Here is a 19,013-nt window from a genome sequence, read left to right as displayed (position 1 = left end):
TAGAAAATCAGAATGTTTCCATGAAGTAGGACATTCTTACCGAGGCGTTAATCTTACCCGTCTACAAAACTAAAAAGTTTCTTCTAAAATTGTAAAACAATTTGTTAACACGTCCTAATCTACTTTAGTATAAAAATATAACTTATCTTATTCATAGTATATTTACAAAAGCACAGAGAAAGGTACACGAGAGAATGATTTTGTTACATTTTTTAACTTTTTGTATGTAATTGGCACATTATTAGCACAACTGAGAGAAAACAACAAAAAAACATTTTTTTTATATCAATCATAATGATCAGTTGTGCGAACGAGTTATAATCTAAATGACAACATGTATATTATAATATACAAGAAATCTTGTAATCATGAATATAAAATAAACAAGCGTTTTGTAACATACCCTTGAGGAACTGAGAATATTCTGTAAACTCTGAACTGAAGTCGACTTATACAGATCTGGGTTAAACATCTTAGATTAAGTATAAGATTATCTCCCTCTAGTTCGCCTTATCTTACGAGAGATAACATGATAAATTCAGGGTTAACCTCAATCCAGATATGTAAATAGCTTAAACAATAACAGGTCGGGTTGGGTTCTCCTGTCACAGTCATTATTAGTTTGAGCCTTAAACTTAGGCAAAGACCACACTAAGCGGCATCGAAGCAACGCAATGCGACATATCCCATAGTAAGGCATCAGTCTCGAAATCAGCGGGGTGGGAGCGGTGACGGCAGCGCCGGGAAGCCGTCTAGTACGCCGCGCGCCGCTCGTCATGGCGCTGCTTCCGAGGTCATTTCCATATAAATCTATGCATTGGAACGCGCCACTGCCGCCACCGCTGATTTCGAGACTGAAGCCTAATGGAAAGCCGCGGCGCGTAGCTTAGTTACCGCGTAATGTATTATAATATCTGAATTTACTTAATTCAAAGAATATATTTTAGCAGTAAAGCATGGTTGCTAAGTCGCCTAAGGCTTTATTCACATTTTGGGCTTCCATTCGAGATTATAAATATCTGCCATTCAGTTTACCAGCCGATAAGGACACGCCCAAAAACTATAGCAGAGAATTAGCACCATAATGTGGCATAGACAACTCACTCTTGTGTTTAACATAAAGCTTACTTTGCGGTACTTGCATCTTATGCTTACTTAAAAAGGGTTTTAAAAACCACATTTTTCTACGACAAATCAACCTCATAGAAGGCGAATGACAAGAATTTGGGGGCGTTAAGTAAAAAAGCTTACATATTAGTCCCATACTTCATCTTAGAATTGCATGCTAATGTAAGCTATATTATGACAATATCCTGTAGGGAAGTGAGTGGCGGCCCTAAAGGAATCTTCCGACCGAGCGAGGCTAGGTTAGGCCGAAGCCTACTGCCATTTCAGACGTATAAGTCTTGGCCATCTCAGAAAATTCGACAGCGCGATGCGTTGGTTGCCCCGCTACAATGCCCTTAAACATACACCAAGGCAATACCCTTCTTCACAGCTCCTCATAGAATGCCACTCGTCTGAGTCGGAGCCAAGGCTTTCCTTGGCCAATAATGAGTTAGCTTACACATAAGTCCCATACAGCGTCTTCGAGTCACATGCTGAGAAAAGGAGCTTTATTAGCATTTAGTAAGTTACGGCCCCAAAAGAAGATCTTCCGACCGAGCTATATCCCACCAAGGATACGACCCCCCCCCCCTCACAGCTCTTCATAGAAGCTCTAGTGAGGAAGCTCCATATTAATGCCATATCCCGTTTCCATACTGCTTTATTTTCGACGCTCATTCTAACTGCGTTACAAAGGGCTAGATACCCATTAAACATACACTAAGGACAATCCCCCCCCTCAGAGCTCTTCATAGAAGGCCACTCTGGTCTTAGTAGAGCCCTGTTTCAACCGGCGCAGCGTGCTGTACTTGTCGTCACCAGCTCTCGCCTGGGCCTCGTGCAGTCTGTCCAGGTCCATAGCGCCCGCCTCCACGCGGAGTACTGAGAACTCGCAGCGTAGGGAGTCGAGTTGTTGTTGCAGATGTTTGGACTTGGCTAGGTATTCCACCCTGGAATTAATGAAATAATAATCGCTTATTTAACATCTATGCATTTTTCTTGAGTTTAGTATGTACACTTGCGACAAAAATGATCGATTGAAATTGTTACGTAACGTTTAAAAGGACCTAAAAATGTACGCACCATCGTTGTACAGGGGGCAGGGAGTCGAGAGATCTTAAATCTTGAAGGCTATGTAACGTAATTCTTGAATGCTCCCTGGAGGCACATTCGGGTGTACATAAGTTTTCTTCTCTTTCGTACTGGAAGTTTCTACTTCTTCTCTATCTCAACAGACAGGCGGTGTGTGAGAGTGACGGGTACACCTCCCCTCTCTATCTCACCTTATACACAGTGTGTGAGAGAGACAAATAATATACATACCTCTCCTTCTCAATCTCTACGGACAGGCGGTGTATATGCGGGTCGTCATCAGGCACGAGCTGGTACGCGGTGGCGTCGGGGTCCAACTCGTGAGTCTCCGAGCGAAGCTCCGCCGGCAGTGAACAAGTCGACGCCGTGCCAAAGGTTGGCAACTCCTGGTAAGGAATTGAATATTTAATGATGAATGTCTTCAATTATTTTTATTTTTGCTGCCCTAAAGGCTATGTTAGATGCTGATTTTCATTGATAAAGTATGTTTTCAATTCAGCCCAGAATCTAGCAGTTTGCTACTGTTATTTCGAAGACATATGTCCGTCAAGCGCCTTTTCCAATGTATCATACAGTAGTAAAACATTGTATAGAGTGTTATATTTGAAATACTGCTACCATATAAAATAAAATACAATTGCAGATTTTGTGTGCGTGTGCGTACGTGCGTTCACGCGTGCATGCGTGCGTCTATGTGCGTGCTTTCGCGCAAGCGGGCATGTACAAACGTGTGCAACGTGCGTGCGTACGCGTGGGTATATTGCTCGTCTATTTGTGTACGTGTGCGTATGTGTTTGTGTGTATAACTCACCGGCGCCGGCAGCGACGTAGTGGAGGTGCGGCTGAGGAAGTTGAGCAGCTTCTCTTTGGCCTGCTTCTCGGCGACGCGCGCGGCTAACAGCTCGGCCTTCAGCCGGTCCGCCTCCGCCGCGCGCCGCTCCGACTCCTCTACTAGTCGTGCTGTGAGGAACTCCGCCTCGCGCGTCTTACGCTCCAAATGCACCTGGAGGGAAATTGTATAGGACGTGAAGATGATATCTATTTAATAAACTATACTGTACTCGGCGAAACATGGCGGTAGCGGTCATTGACTCCGTGTCAAAAACTTGTCATTTTCTATACAAAGCCGCGATTGACAACATCTGACACTTCATTGTCAATCGCGGTTTATATAGAAAATGAAGTGGTATTAACCACTTTATTTTATCTTTTTGTCTACCTGTTTCCACTTCCATTATACCATTTTAGTAAGTCCATTTTCTGACCTTCTCCTCCTCAGTCCTGATGGCGGACAGTCGGAGTCGCGCGTTCTCCCGCTCGGCGTCAGCCGCCTTCTGCGCCAACAGCGACGCCTCCTCCTCCGCCACTCGCCCCTTCTCAGCTAGTAACTCCGCTGTTTCCTCGCTGCGACGCTGTAAAGTTGAAAATATTTCACTATAAAAAAAAATATGACGTATAATAATTGTTTTTTATAGAGTAAGAACCTGCGACGACCAGACCTTCCTCAGTTTGGGAAAGCTGAAATTGGTAAATTGGTAACACCAACCAGGGCATCGTTGGCCAGTTTGATCTCCTCCTGGTACTGCAGCAGTCTCTGCTCCATGGCGGCGCGCTCGCGCTCCGCCGCCTCGCGCAGCTGCTTCTCGCGGGATAGCTTGTTGCGCTCGATTTGACGACGCTGTATAATACAAAGATTCTTATTAGTGCTATTTCAACTATGAGAGTGGCGGCCGAAAAGAAAGATCTTCAGACCGAGAGAGACAGTATGCTCGGTCAGGCCGAAGCCCACTGACGTCATATATATCTTGCCGTTCTCAGAAACTTCGATAGCGCGACGCAGGATTGCGAGGCTAATAATTGTGGGTACCGCCACACTATCCTGAAGTTATGTTAATTATTGGTGGGTTTTACAGATAGGCACAAGGCTTAATAAAAAAAAATTAAATCTACGTCACGCGTCAGAAACGCATCGTGATGAGCAAATATTTATATCTTCAGAATATTTTACCTTGTTTTCTAATTATTATTTTCTTGGCCCACTGACTATTATTAGTGTCTATAAATTTCATGATGATTCAATCACAATAAAGTGAATGAATGAATATAAAACCAGCAGATGGTCTTCATTTCAACGTTTCAAGTTTTGTAAAATACAATTTAAAAAGTACAAACGTCAAAATTATGACACATTATTTTTTTAAATTGTATTTAAAAAAATTAACCAGCTCTCAAACTCTAGCTCGGTAAAGTAATTCCCATCTCACCTGTTTCTCCTCCTTGGCCTGCGCCTTCATCTGCTGCACCTCCATGGTATCGGGCTTGCGCCGCCGCATGTACAGGTCGTGGTTGCCGATGCACAGGTCCAGGATCTGCGACAAACGATGCAGTGAGAGACTGGCAGGATAATGATATCGTGATGAGAGTTGTACTATCAGAGAATTTGATTCATAGGACGAACCTATGTCATTTCGTAGGATTATGTCATTTCAATGTTGATGAATGTTGAAGCTGTGATCGGATGGGTTTGACGTAACGCGACCAAACGACGTAGGTCCCACTCCTGCCTAGGAATCAAATTCTCTGATAGTACTATCAGGGAAGTTGATTCATAGGCAGATCTCGGACCTATGTTATTTGGTCTTATGTCAAACGGATGGCGACATTGGCGACACAGATCACAGCTAACACTGAATCGATATAATCCGATCTAATGACGTAGGTCCGTCAACTGCCTATGACTCAATTGTAATCAATGGTACAAAGTTGTACACTACAGTTACTTTTTTTTTTTAAATATATTTTATTCATTTCAAAAACTTAAAAACTAGTACATTTTAAACCTCGCTAGACCAAAGTTTAACGGCGAGATACGCTCATTAACCAATTAGTTTCATGGCTTTTGGGAAAGGATTGGTGAAAGATGAAGACAAAAAGCAAAGTTCTCCAAAACTAAATGAAAAGGTAGATGTAATGCATAGACATTATAATGAAACATTGTTATAGGTCACGCGTATCTAGACCGTGATGAAAAGAAAAAGTATTCGATTTAAGGTGTGTATGGTGGGGCGAAGAGTGAGCAGGGCGGATCTCGCTATTGGTAGATCAGTGATTAGACGTGACGTTATTGGTAGATCTCAGCTACCAATAACGTATCAACAGACACGTTATTGGCTGCTATTGTATGTTATTAGTAAACGTGTAAAGTTAGTAGTGCATAATATGCGCCGCTTACCCCCTTTAATTTCGCCGAACGATCTGAGTGGGCCTCTAGACGATCAATTTTATTGTGCAATATCATTGAACAATATAATTGAACAATTTATTTGTCAATAAGATTGAAAGACGCGTTCAATATCAAGCCAGTAGACCGGTCAATAATATTGCACAATTCGTGATATTGCACAATAAGTGTCTAAACACACGGTGGCGGCGGAGTTCGGCATGATTACATATAACGCGACGTAATTTCAGCATGGTGTGTATCGGTAATATAAAATACATTGCAGGCAGAATCATGCCGAACTTCGGCTGCGTTTTTTCGGCCTAGTGTTTAAACGCTAAAATTGATCGTCTAAGGGCTCGCTTATAGTTATGCGTGGCCTATCTTAAACACTAAGTTAACCATCGTAAAACAAAATATCAAACCATCACCATACCAACTTGTTCATGCCCTTCGGTGAGAAGAAGATGAAGTTGCTGACGGACTTGTCGACGAACTTTATGACGAACTTCTTGTCGTCGAACGAGATGTGCTTGATCTCCGACCACGGGAACGTCGTCTTCGGCGCCAGCTTGTTGTCCTGCGGACAGGTTATAGGGTACTATAGTACGGTACGGTCGCGCGCTGATAGAAATTAATCGTACTGACGTTAACTTAAGACATATATAATCTATTTCGGATTATAAAAATAAAATCTATTTCGAATCCTTTCATGTCCTATCTTTGTATTACAAGCAAATTTTCCTAATCGAAATATAAAATGTAGAATGAATTACCTTCTCATATATGTTTAGGCCGAGTGCAGTAACTCCCAGGTACAGATCTGTGTCTTTCTTGTTCTGAAAAAATAACAAAATTATAAGTATGTACTTCAGGAAAATGTTTCAACTGGCCCCACACGCTGGCTACGCCTAGTGTGAGGATTTGTCTTAAACTGATGTGTACTATCAAAGAAGTTGATTCCTAGACAGACCGAGGATGGGGGACCTACGTAGTTTGGTCGCGTTACGTCAAACCCAGCCGACTGATCACAAATAACATTTAATTGACATGATCCGACCAAATGACGTTGGTCTGTCAACTGCCTAGGAATCAATTTCCTTGGATATACATGTAATTTTCCGGGAAATTAATTATTTTTACTTGTACTGTAGACTCAGCCTCAAATGTTATACAATTTTTTTGCTATTTCTCTGTAAAATGGTACGGAATCCTTCGTAAGTAAGTCCAACTCGGACTTGGCCGATTTATTGTAGACTAGACGACGCCCGCAACTCCGTTGCACCAAAATTAGTTTATCGCGCTGGAGCCGTTCCTTTTTTTCGGGATAAAAAGTATCCTATTTCCTTTCCCAGGGTTCGAAGTATCTCCTTACCCAGCAAAATCGGTTCAGCGGTTTGGGCGTGAAGAGGTAACAGACAGACAGACACACTTTCGCATTTATATTCATATGAGTATGGAAGTATGGATGATGGTGGAACGAAATAAATTTTACATGCACAAGGATACATACGTTGATGGCGAAGTAGTTGACGCCGTACATGTCGAGGTCCTGCGCGATCTTCAGATACTCCATCTCCGCCTCGTCGCGAGACATGCCCTTGTGGTCCGCGTACCTGCAACATCACACAACATATTAACCTTTTTTAAGTTTTAGCAGGTAACACCACGTAAGTAAAAATAACATACTAAAGGAGCTTTACTATTTAATTATTATAGGAGTTTAATTTTTAGACTTACGCGGTGTTTTATGGTCTCTCTAACAAAACTGTAGATTCAGTGCATTTCTCAAGTTCACATAACTTTTGCTTAAAGACAAAATGGGTTCTAATGATAAGTAATAGTGCAAATAGTGCATATACGTGGGAGAGCCATGCTTCGGCACGAATGGGCCGGCTCGACCGGAGAAATACCACGTTCTCACAGAAAACCGGCGTGAAACAGCGCTAGCGCTGTGTTTCGCCGAGTGAGTGAGTTTACCGGAGGCCCAATCCCCTACCCTATTCCCTTCCCTACCCTCCTCTATTCCCTTCCCATCCCTACCCTCCCCTATTAACCTATTCCCTCTTAAAAGGCCGGCAACGCACCAGCAGCTCTTCTGATGCTGCGAGTGTCCATGGGCGACGGAAGTTGCTTTCCATCAGGTGACCCGTTTGCTCGTTTGCACCCTTATTTCATTTAAAAAAAAAATGTGTTTAAGCTAAAATAGCTTCCAAAGATATATATATTATAAAAGTCTCTCAAAATGCAGCCAGTAACATCAAACCTTAATGATGAAGTAGTTAGTTAAATGGTTTGGGAAAAACTAATGTTGTATCAATGTTGTGTAACCACAAAATTTTCCAGTCTGTCAAAAATATGAAAAAGTTTTAAAGTGTTGAATGCTACGAATAATAAAAACTAAGGAATCGTAACTCTCATACTATTACCATTTTAAATTTGGTACCATTTGATCTGTCATGTAACGTCAGCCTAGTACCGCTCAAGGTCACTAATTCACAATATTCACAATATTGCAAATGTATTGAAATGTGTACCTAAGGTACAACGGTATTGTGTAATGGTATTTGACAAGTATTGTGGAGCATGTTTTTTGACAAAGTTACTTTTCCTTAGTTTTTATTATTCGTAGGTTGAATGCTATACAGTTGATTCCATGTTCCGAAATATATGCCAGTGCTTAGTCAACATAATATTATGACTCGCTTGTGTCGAAGTGTGAAATGTTATGTCATCCACATAACATTTCACACTTACCACAAAAAATGGCATCGTATTCAAAACGTCTTGAGTACTGACCAGTATGCTAGGTTTTTATTTTGGTGTTCAGGCTTAATTTTTGTGGTATGTAAATTCCGAACTAACCATATTTTGATGCGCTCGGCCCACATTTCTGGTGTCATCTGGTACTGATCTATCACTCTCTGCGGCAGGAGGTCCTCACTCGCTAGCATGCCCGGCTTGTAGGCTGTTTCATCATAGTCCCCATACTGAAATATTTAATAACCATCAACTCATACTAATATAAATCTGAAAGTGTAGGTATATTGCCTCTACACTCTTAAACAAATTTAAGAAAATGGGTATGAAAAATTTGAGAAATCTTAATTCGGGGAAAGGATATAGGATATCATGGTGAAACATACAATTTCCCCACATTTATAATATTATGAGGATATAAATACAAAAATTGATTATTAAAATGTTCAACATTATAAACTGAAATACATATTTTATAAACAAACTAGATATTATTTAATAAGTTTAATAAGGAAGATAAATTTAATACAATCTCAAATTTATTTCAAACCTACCTTAGCTTGGACAGCATAACTGGCCAGCAGCACGGAGGCTTCTGGTGGGCAGTAGATGTCCATGCTGAGTATCGCCTGCTTCACCTGGAGGAACAGCAGGTGCTGCGTCACCTCTTGTATCAGCTCCTCTGCCACATCCTCGGGGTACAGTTTGCATAACAGCATGAAGGGTGTCCCCGGCATTTGAGACACACATTGTTCTTGTACTGATAATGAACATTGCAATTGGTAAATAAAAAAAATATATAAGTATTAAGTTTTTAGTAGGAAGACTACACAATACTGTATTTTTCGCTTTTAAGAATTTAAATGAGCCTACTGTATAAGTTAGCATAAAATTTCATTTAAAGACTATATTATGTCCATACACTTAGCAGCACAAGTATAAATCAATATGGTATAGTAAAATATCAATATTCCTTGCTTTTTTTCTTAAAGCTTTCACCATTATATTTTCAATTGCAACATTACAATTGCAATATTTTTTATATTATTTAAATACATTTACTTACTAGACTGTTTATTATTTTATTGCTTACATCACTGTTTTGATCAATTATTTAGGTGTTTAAAATTGATGCATACTATTGGAGATAGTATTACTTACCTCTTTTGTCTAGTTTTAACCAACTGATAAAATGTTTTGTATCCTCAAACTGTAATCCAAAGAACCATGTCTCTCTCAGTCCGATAGTCCTGCACACCAAATCAAACAGATCTCTTCCTGTAGCCCTCCACTGTAAGCAAAACATTTTAAATAGGATATTTATACCCAAGAAGAATTTTTCATGACTGTAGCGGCTACAATAATATTATAGTTCTTATTCTAATACAAAATCTAAAATGTCTACACTGACTATAGCTTTATTTATATCTGCTTCCACATACATCCTGAATAATTTGTGATAACTCTTATAATGTGGTTAGTTTATGAGATGTGCAGAAAAACCAGCCTAACTTTGTTGCCTGTAAGCCCTGCCTCTATTTTTTATTGACTCTGAGTTTTATACAAATATTAATTTAATACCTCGATCGTGGGAAAACCAGACACAATGCTAATCAATTGTTATCGCGGTCGCCGGTGACCTGTTGGGACTCGAGGCGTTAAATGTGCTTAACTTTGTAAATTCATATTTAATTAACACAAAATATATGTTAAATAGGTACCTACTTCATGCTTAGATAGCTCAATAGAGCAGATGCCAAGTTAACTTTTTTAGTTTAAAAATACATGATAAGAAAATAATAGCATTAAACACAGGTATCCATGAATAAGTTTTGATAAGCACTAAGCACTAAGTTTTACAGATACAGTAGAAAGGCATTAAAGCTAATTGTTAATAATTACTGGACACATATAATTAGCCAACAATTACACTATCAAAAATGTAAAACAATGGCACAAATGATAAACACAATGATAATGGTGCATAATGTAGTAACTTTGTAAGTTAATAACGCATCCCGGGTCAAGGGGTGACTCACAAAACGGGCATTGTGTTAATTTGCGAAAGAATTCCAGTAATCCGAGCAGTAAACAACCGCCAAATATAGTCAATTGTGAACACTTTACCTCAAGGTTGAACTCCAATTCCGCGTCCAACGTACACACTTTAACTGGAAACGACTTCGAAGCTTTCTTTCTCCTGAAAGGCGGCATTATACCATCATACTTCTCTTTCATGGGGAATCGAAAATAGTCACGATAGGTTAGTCATAAAACAATATACTTCTAACTTTCAACAGGTATGGTTTACGTAATGTGTCGGGTTAGGAATGCGTGTAATTTCCAGCGGTTAATATTTACAAACACAGGAACGTCAATGAAACAAACGCGAAGGAGGTGAATGAATAAAAATTTACACAGAAACTCTGTTTAGGGCCACTTCACACAAACATGCAAAGCGCGTTGACATGTTAGGGCGCGTCACACTGATTACTGACAGCTGAGAATTAGTGACAACTGACAGCTGGCGACAGCTCCTAAGCTGCATATTGTCTATGGTTTTTGGTCAAACCTATTTTTCTAATCTCTATTCTCTTTTGATAATATTAGCCGTGTTCGTTTCATTTTTTCGCAGTCTCATGACTGTCAACTTCATAACTGAGTGTCATGTTCAGTAAAATAGTAAAATACTAACAATTCCTGTCAGATTTTGGAACATGACACTCACACTGACACTAATTTTTATCTTTGCGAATGCGCAATGTGCATTGAAAAGATTTTAGAATAGAGATTTACATAAAATTCTCATCCTAACTCATTTGGCTAACATGTTGGCTAAAAAAAATTTTTTTAGTCTGTTGCTGGATCTAAGTCCTGACAGCTGTCATAAAAAATAACAGCTGTCAAGACCCATCGGTCACTTGTCAGTTGTCAACCTCAGAAAAATTCAAACCACGTGCGGCTTATTTATATTTTTTGTATGGTAAAATTGTAATGAAATAACAAAAATGGGTAAATTTAGATCCAAACTAAAGGGTCAAACAAAAGGAAAACGATGGCAGAAGGGCCAGTCGTCCAACTCAAATCCTAAAATACAAAAGTACCGAGAAATGGCCAAATCTCGCTTCTTCCAAGAAAACTTGGGTAACTTTCGATAATTTATGTATATTTTTTAATTTGTTCCCTTCTTTACTTTTATTGATTGTTTTTTTAGATATAGAAGACTATTTATTACATACCGATTAACTATACAGGCTATATTTTATAATATAACCATACCATACCATTATTATTAAAGTTTATCACACATTCTTTTTAACTTTTTAGGTAACTCTGGACTTACACAGCAAGCTGTGCTAAAACATGACGCAATGGTCACATACGGACACAACAAAACTAAGCTGATATCAGATGCTGAAAATGAATTGTCAATTGCTAAGGAATTTGAAAACATGTCTGTCCGAACAGGGGAAGATGGTTCGGAAACTGAGTATGCTGGCTCAATGAAATCTGGGACATATAAAACATTTCAGACATTTGCCTCAGATTGGAGTCAGTGCTCTAATGTGAGCTTCAGCAAGTATGACATGTTTTTATTATCACTATTGGAGAATATTTGGTCTTAACACTTTATTTAATATATAGTGTGCAATGTGCATATGATATACAGATTATAATATTACAAAAAATTTGTTATATCTGTAGCTGCCTATAATTCTTTGTTGTTTTGTTATCAAAATGTTTTTCTTATTAGAAATGTTATTAATTTATATTGTCATTTTCAAGGCTCTTGACTAGGTTTGACTCGAACAATGCTGTGCACAAGGATATGTTGGCAGTGCTGGCTGCTGTGACAGATGTGATTAAGGAACAAGGAGGCAAAGAAACTGCTACTGAATATTTTGCAGCACTTGTAAGAGTTTACTAATATTTTTGTTTAACTTATTATGATTAATGAATGTAAAAACTTAGGATTTTTTTATATACTATAATAAATCAATGGGTAAGTTGAAATCTTAAAAATTACTTTATGATATATGTCAGCTTACACAAGTAACTACTTCTATTAGTTAGCTTTCTTGAAGGTGAAATATGATTTATAAAAAAAACTTTATAGGAATAAAAACAGATACTTAAGGAAAATAAACAGACACAGAATAAAGTTACTTATTATATATATAATACTTTATAAATGTATCAGTTATTTATATTTTTATAATATTTTAGATGGAAACACTTAAAGCATCTGAAGGTGACGAGAGTCTGGTGGCCACTTTATCACTACTGTCTATGGGAATAAAGTCTGTACCACAAGCTGTGTTGAGAAAACAATTTTCGGACTCTACAGTGTTTACGGATATACTAGAGAAGAACGCCCAGTCAGAAAATGGCACATTATTGCGTAGTGCCATTGGATGTTTGTCGGTCATGCTAAGAGCACAGGAGTACGCTGTGTGGGGTGACTCCTCCACAATGAAGATATTTGATTCAGTTCTGGCATTCTCACTGCATTCTAAGCCTAAGGTAAGGCTACCTACTTTTACTTAAAAACACAAAATAAAATATACTCTATTTAGTGTCAATATTAATCTCAAAGACTTTTTGATAATTGTCTTTTTTGTAACCATTAAAAAATCATAACTTGTCATGCATACTTACATTTTGTCCTATATAATGTGACATATCAGTTTTACACTTCGCTCTATCAAAAATATTGTAATTTCATAATATCAAATCCAATTTAATATAATTTAAAATTTTTAGGTACGAAAAGCTGCACAGCATGCAGTGACAGCCATACTCAGGGGAAGCTGTTTCATGATACCATCAGAAGATCAAAATGTTAAGGTAATTTTATACATTTCTTAATAAGAGCAAGGAAATACAGCTTACTAAGGCCGGGCGCGCACTAGAGGCCAAGCTGCTGCGGCGGCCAGGCCGCGACGGCCATCGAGATAGATACCGTAGTCACAGAATATATTATGTATATTAGTAGTACCAACAGAAATCCCACTAGCGAAACCTGTTTAAAGAAATAACGACTCATGCTACGATACTATAAAGTTTAAATTCCGACCGTGCAGTGCTAGGTGCCTACAATTATATTTACCTACAGGTCCGCTCTCTTTCTATCGCATAACTCGTACCTTTTCTGACGAAATCAAGTTTTCGCCTTTTAGAAAACAAAATAATCTTTTTTAATTACTATTGGTACGAATAGCGAACCTTTTTTATAGTAATATAAAATTTTAGTAATCCAACCTATATTTTATAGTAGTTTTATACTATATTCGATTATAGTGCAGGAAATACAATTTAAACTTGTGTTTATTTCTGTGTAGTTTGTGTGTTTCTTCGTGTGAAATTGGTTTATTTGCTATGTTTGTATAGTTTTTATTAACTTTTTGTATTTAAATACCTTATTCAAATACATATTTCATTGGCCTTTTTTAATTGTTCATTTTTATAAGATTTATAACGATTTTGTCGCAGCGGTTAAATCATGAAATAAATTCCTCTATAATCAGTAAACAGTACTCATACTATATACTCATTTCATCCTTGATCATAGATTTTTGACATTTGCTGAGAGATTGGATCCAATACGGTCATAGAAATAGGTGCTGCCAGTTATTTAATATAAAAAAGAGTTTTTAATTTCTTGTTCGTTAATATGTCTCAAATAATGTAATGTAATTATTTTTCTAATGATATACTTGGATAATCTTGCTGAAATAACAAAAAACAAGCCATATTAAAAGTGACGATGTCTTTTGACAAATCAAATTCTCTGAGATCTAGATCCTGACGTCAATACCTGTCAGCTTTAGCGCTCTCCATTGGCTATTGAAACGACATATGACGTAAAATAGAATCAATGAAATATGATAATGTAATATGCAGATTCAAATGATTATATATATATTGGATCCTATATATGATTATAGAAATGATCCAATATAAATGATAATGTAATACCCCCCTTAGTATGAAACCGCCATGGACGACGCGCACCTGGCCGCAATGCGACCAGCGGCCACACCATACTTTCGATGGCCGCCGCGGCCTGGCCGCTAGTGCGCGCCTGGGCTTAAAAGTTAAAACTGGCGAATAAAGGTTATCTAAAAATTGCTGGTAAAATCGAGATGTGAATGATACAGAAATCCATCCATTAACCATAATTGTTTTACTTGTAGGAACCATAGTCGTTTTACTTGTTGTAAAGGTATGAAAACGTGATTGCTCTGATCCTGCATGAGTGGAGGAAAATCGACTTCGTAAATGTTATTCTAATTGGCATATTAGCCGTAATTTAGCACATAAATTTATTACTACTTACTCTGTTCTGTTTTAGGTTCCAAAAGTCCACCCAGCTGCCAACAGGGTAGCGGAGTTCTGCCTGGCTCAGATCAGCTCTGAAGCTTTACTCTCCGGACACAGGAGTGTGCTACACACACTAACCATGTTGAGGGATATCCTGCCAGTTTTCAGCAAGGAGCATATCAAGGTAAAGAATTATTTTCAGGGAAGTTCCAATAACTACTAAGATAGAATTGATTCTATTTTTAAATATATGGGGACTCGGGAGTAAGGGCGTAATCGATAAATCTAGCGGCCCGCGCTACAGAAAAATCATTCACTTTAGTAATCATGAGCAGAACCGCACAAATTCATAGAAATCTTGCAATAATTATTATCACAATCGCTAAGGACCTGTTTCACCACTTTCTTATAAAGTGCCGAATAGGCTATTCACAACTTTTTTGACAGATTCTCCATACGTGATCTGTGAAGTTAATTGGTGGATAGCCTATTCGTCACTTATCAGGAAGTGGTGAAACAGGTTTGCAAAACGGTTGCGCGGCGCCTATACATCTAGTGAGCGTCCCGAGCCGCTCTCCCCGCCAACTGCCAGTGCAAAATGACCCATTTCTTGCTAAAATTTGTTCAAGCCTTTTTGAGCTACTTTAAGCTGATATGAATGTTTTATTGACAGAGCACATGCGAAGCCATCCTGTCGTTAATGACGCATAACGACGTGTACACGCGCACCTGCTGCCTGCACACGCTGCATGCGCTGCTCGCCGCCGACGACGGTAGGTTGAAGGTTCATTGTACAGTGAACAAGCAGGAACATGACAGCACACGTCAAGTCAAGAATACAGCACAAGACGCTACTTGGCAACACTTTATTTGTACAGAAACAATAGGTGGCAGCATCTCAACAATGCCGCGAACCGCAAAAATCTGTCAAATTAAGCAATAGAAGGATGCAACGTAGTGCTTCTGCGGTTGACGTATGGGATCTATCAGTCGCTGATTTGCGGCTCGTGTACGAAAACCGTAACATACAATGTGCGTCTTTATTTGTTACGAGGATTTCGCATACACAATCAAATATTATTTTCTCTTTAAGAGGGCGACTAACCCAAAAAGTCAAACATCGTCCTTCTCTCTTCACACTCACGCTCACGCCTGTCTTTCATATGCCAGGTGAAAAAGGACGACGCGGATTCATCACCAAATTAGTTTTTTCTCAATAACTCGATAAATTTACGACATTTTAAAAATCCGCTAGGTCGGTTTCTCAATGATAGAATTTTATACAATGTGTTAAAAATCTTAGTTCAATGCACGGTTATGGCAATAAATGAAAAATTCGTGAAAATGAGATGCATCTTCGTGGTTTTTTCTATCGAGAAATTTTTAAGATATTGTGTTTTTGCTCAGATTGGAAATATAATGTAGTATCTAATTTTAGAAAATGAAACAATTCAGGGCTTATTATCAAGTATAAAAATGAATTATAAATCGAAATTTTTTTGTTAGTCGCTAATGCTGGCACTTCACATGATGTGTGTCAATAACCGACAAAGGAACGGATACGTGTATTTGCTATTGGTCATATTTGTCAAATAGGCAAATAAGGCCAATACTTTGTCAAACATACCGTCTGGCGTCTACACATAGTGATTGTTATTTGTTTGGCGAATACATCAAATACGCAAATACAAATAGCCATGTGAGGTGCCAGCATACGACTTGAGAGCTGGCCTAAAGTGTGTTTATCCACAGGCAGCAACCTACCAGCGGCAACTGCTGCCCAGCTGCTGCGAGCTCTCCGCGCCGCGCGGCCGCCGCCCGCCGACAAGGCGGTGGGGCTCGCCTGGGCGGCCGTCATGCAGCAGGCTTATGCTTGTCTCGCCAGGTACGTACATACGTTACACTTTGTAAAGGCATTTCATTTACAAAATTTTGCAAGAATGAAGTTTTAACATTTACTTATCTCACAAGGTTTTTTTTTTTTTTCGAGAAAATATAAAAGTTCGATTCTATAACTGCAGTTGACGAGATCACACAAAACTTTAGGGCCTTATCTTACGCAGCTAATACGTCGCAGACGTGCAACGAGATACAGCGTTCTATTGTTTGTAAACTCGCTAGTTGCTGCAAACACGCAATAAAAACGTTGCGTATCCGTCACGAGTCCGAGACGTATTCGGTTCGTATCCGCGGCGTGTAATCGCCGTCTTCCCTGCGCGTCCGCTCCGCCCTTGAGCTGTTCGCTAACCGCTAGTATGATAGCAGCCTAATGTATTTTTGTTGGATGTGTGTGAAATGTGAATGCGTGCGTGCGTTCGTGCATGCGTGTGTGTGTTCGTGCGTGCGTACGTGCGTGTTTGCGTGTGTGTGCGTAATTAAATATATGTGATACGTCAGAGTGTAGTCGACGCAAAAGCAATGTGATCTTATAACAATATGTCTTACAGACTGGACCTGAACCTGTGCATTCCGAACGTGCCGGCATTCGTGAACATCTGCGTGTCGGAGCTGTGGCTGTCCGACGTCGCCGACGTCACCGCTGCCTCCACCAACGCGCTCAAGGTACGTCGCGAGTTGTTCATAGAAAGAAAATCGTTCGGATGATCGTCGCGCATAACTTTAAGATCCTTAGTGATGCCGAAAAGGTTAACAAATTCGCCTATATGTACAATATCTATGAATGTTATTACTTATTTATATATTATGTATATAAAGTAAAATTAGTCGTAGCTCACAGCTAATACATTTCTTTATAGAACGATTTCACAAGCGTTCTAAGTCTTCATATTTATCAAATCTAGAGAACAGTTTTATGACGTCAGTCACGCCAGAGAAATCAATTTTTGAGTTTCAAAATAATTTACTCAGTAGAATAATCTTTACTTCATCTCATACAACTCTAGATAAAGACAATATTATGTATATGTATAATTGTAGGCGCTCCTCCTGGACTGCGTGAAGCCGGCGGTGGACTCGGAAGCGGTGCTGGTGAAACACCGCGCGCACATCGACGCCGTGTTCAAGTGTATCGGTACAGGCTTGGACAACCCGTTCAACCAGGCCATCAGACATGTTATACTGACTATTGCTGTTTGTTTTGAGGTATGACATACTTTTATATAATATACATATAAATCCATACTAATAAATGCGAAAGTGTGTCTGTCTGTCTGTCTGTCTGCCCTCTTCACGCCCAAACCGCTGAACCGATTTTGCTGAAATTTGGCATGGAGATACTTTGAATCCCGGGAAAGGACATAGGATACTTTTTGTTCCGAAAACAATGTACGGTTCCCACGCGATAAACGAGTTTTGGCGCAACGGAGTTGCGGGCGTCATCTAGTTATAATATACTTGCAATATTGAAAAGAAATAACAAAGATACCAAGAGTCAGTTACCTACTTATTTCAGTTATTGAATTTTTTGTGAATATTATCGCTGTTATATCAAAATAAAAAATTATAAACAAAAAACTTTTTGAAAAAAGCTTTTATTTAAATAGTCTAAAAAGAAGAAAATAAATTCCTTAAAAATTTTAACTATTAAGTTATAATCCTCAATATATTATACAATTTGCATGATAATAAAAGTTTGTCGCGCGATTTATAAATAAACTAGTACCAATTTTTATATATTTTAACTATTATAAAACTAAGTAAATTGATATTATATTTTTATTTTAATAAATTTATCAAGTACTGATAGATTGTTAAGTCTCGCGACAAGCTTTTATTATCATGCAAATTGTATAATATATTGAGGATTATAACTTAATAGTTAAAATTTTTAAGGAGTATATTTTCTTCTTTTTAGACTATTTAAACAAAAGCTTTTTTTCAAAAATTTTTTTGTTTATAATTTATTTTTTGTTTTTTAGTTATCTCTGGCTAGATTTCTGCATGACTAAAAAGTTAAATTTCATTTAATAAAAGGGACCGGATTCAACCGGGCATTTTATGAAACTCGGCTGTCAGTCACGTCACCTCACGTGACGTCACATAAAGTTACGACACGTAACGTCACGTCACGTCACGTGACGTCACGTAAAGACATGACACGACACGTAACGTCACGTACAGTCACGACGCGACACGACACGTAACGTCACGTCACGTCACATCACGTCACGACAAGACACGACATGACACGCACGACACGACACGCCACGACACGACTTGAATATTATTTTTCAATTTACTCTCAATGAGCCCTTTTATTTGATACCCATTACCCATATTGCAGAAGTGCTTTAAAATAACTATTCCCCTTTATCGGCTAAGCTGCCATATTGAATAAAGAATGCCATTACATATTTTGTTTGCGAGTTACTTTCAGTAAGTACTTTCATTTAATACCCATATTGCAGAAGTTCATTAAAAGTAACTATTCCCGTATCTTGGATGAGCCGCCATATTGGATGTAGAATGACGTTACATTCGTTTTCGAGTTACTTTCAATGAGCCCTTTCATTTGATACCCATATTGCAGAAGTGCATTAAAAATAACTAT

The 19,013-nt window shown here is 38.6% G+C and overlaps 2 protein-coding genes across 3 annotated transcripts in view; one reads left to right on the top strand and one right to left on the bottom strand.

Moving 5' to 3' along the window:
- Nucleotides 1-1,713: 1,713 nt before the first annotated feature.
- On the bottom strand, nt 1,714-10,647 carry LOC121727964 (merlin). Of its 2 annotated transcripts, XM_042116049.1 has the most exons (14): nt 10,631-10,647; nt 10,307-10,379; nt 9,341-9,470; nt 8,734-8,939; nt 8,285-8,409; nt 6,933-7,035; nt 6,196-6,258; nt 5,856-5,999; nt 4,464-4,568; nt 3,746-3,877; nt 3,465-3,611; nt 3,011-3,202; nt 2,431-2,585; nt 1,714-2,057 (listed from the first exon to the last, which is right to left on the bottom strand). In XM_042116049.1, coding segments are annotated over exons 1-14 (1,788 nt in total). In that variant the 5' UTR covers nt 10,633-10,647; the 3' UTR covers nt 1,714-1,846. The 2 variants fall into 2 exon arrangements, with proteins under 2 accessions (XP_041971983.1, XP_041971982.1); XM_042116048.1 differs by lacking the exon at nt 10,631-10,647 and having other exon boundaries at nt 10,307-10,624.
- Nucleotides 10,648-11,107: 460 nt separating this feature from the next.
- Nucleotides 11,108-19,013, top strand: part of LOC121727715 (RRP12-like protein) — a 29,610-nt gene continuing 21,704 nt past the window's right edge. The window contains exons 1-10 of the mRNA XM_042115694.1: nt 11,108-11,323; nt 11,507-11,759; nt 11,966-12,092; nt 12,407-12,703; nt 12,944-13,027; nt 14,535-14,687; nt 15,177-15,276; nt 16,256-16,388; nt 16,951-17,065; nt 17,441-17,605. Of these exons, the coding sequence (XP_041971628.1) occupies nt 11,188-11,323; nt 11,507-11,759; nt 11,966-12,092; nt 12,407-12,703; nt 12,944-13,027; nt 14,535-14,687; nt 15,177-15,276; nt 16,256-16,388; nt 16,951-17,065; nt 17,441-17,605 (1,563 nt within the window). The 5' untranslated portion in view covers nt 11,108-11,187. The remainder of the gene's footprint in view (nt 11,324-11,506; nt 11,760-11,965; nt 12,093-12,406; nt 12,704-12,943; nt 13,028-14,534; nt 14,688-15,176; nt 15,277-16,255; nt 16,389-16,950; nt 17,066-17,440; nt 17,606-19,013) is intronic.

The sequence above is a fragment of the Aricia agestis genome, chromosome 6 (genome assembly GCF_905147365.1).
Source record: "Aricia agestis chromosome 6, ilAriAges1.1, whole genome shotgun sequence".
In the NCBI taxonomy this organism is placed as follows: Eukaryota; Metazoa; Arthropoda; class Insecta; order Lepidoptera; family Lycaenidae; genus Aricia; species Aricia agestis.
Note: the sequence above shows the minus strand (reverse complement) of the source record. Positions and strands in the feature narration are given on the sequence as shown.

Coding starts and splice junctions, on each gene's coding strand:
- LOC121727964 (XM_042116048.1), bottom strand. CDS start 10,417: ATGAAAGAGAAGTATGATGGTATAATGCCGCCTTTCAGGAGAAAGAAA. Junction 6,000..6,195: donor GCCTAAACATATATGAGAAG/GTAATTCATTCT, acceptor ACCTGTCCGCAG/GACAACAAGCTGGCGCCGAA. Junction 4,569..5,855: donor CGAAGGGCATGAACAAGTTG/GTATGGTGATGG, acceptor CGTTTGTCGCAG/ATCCTGGACCTGTGCATCGG.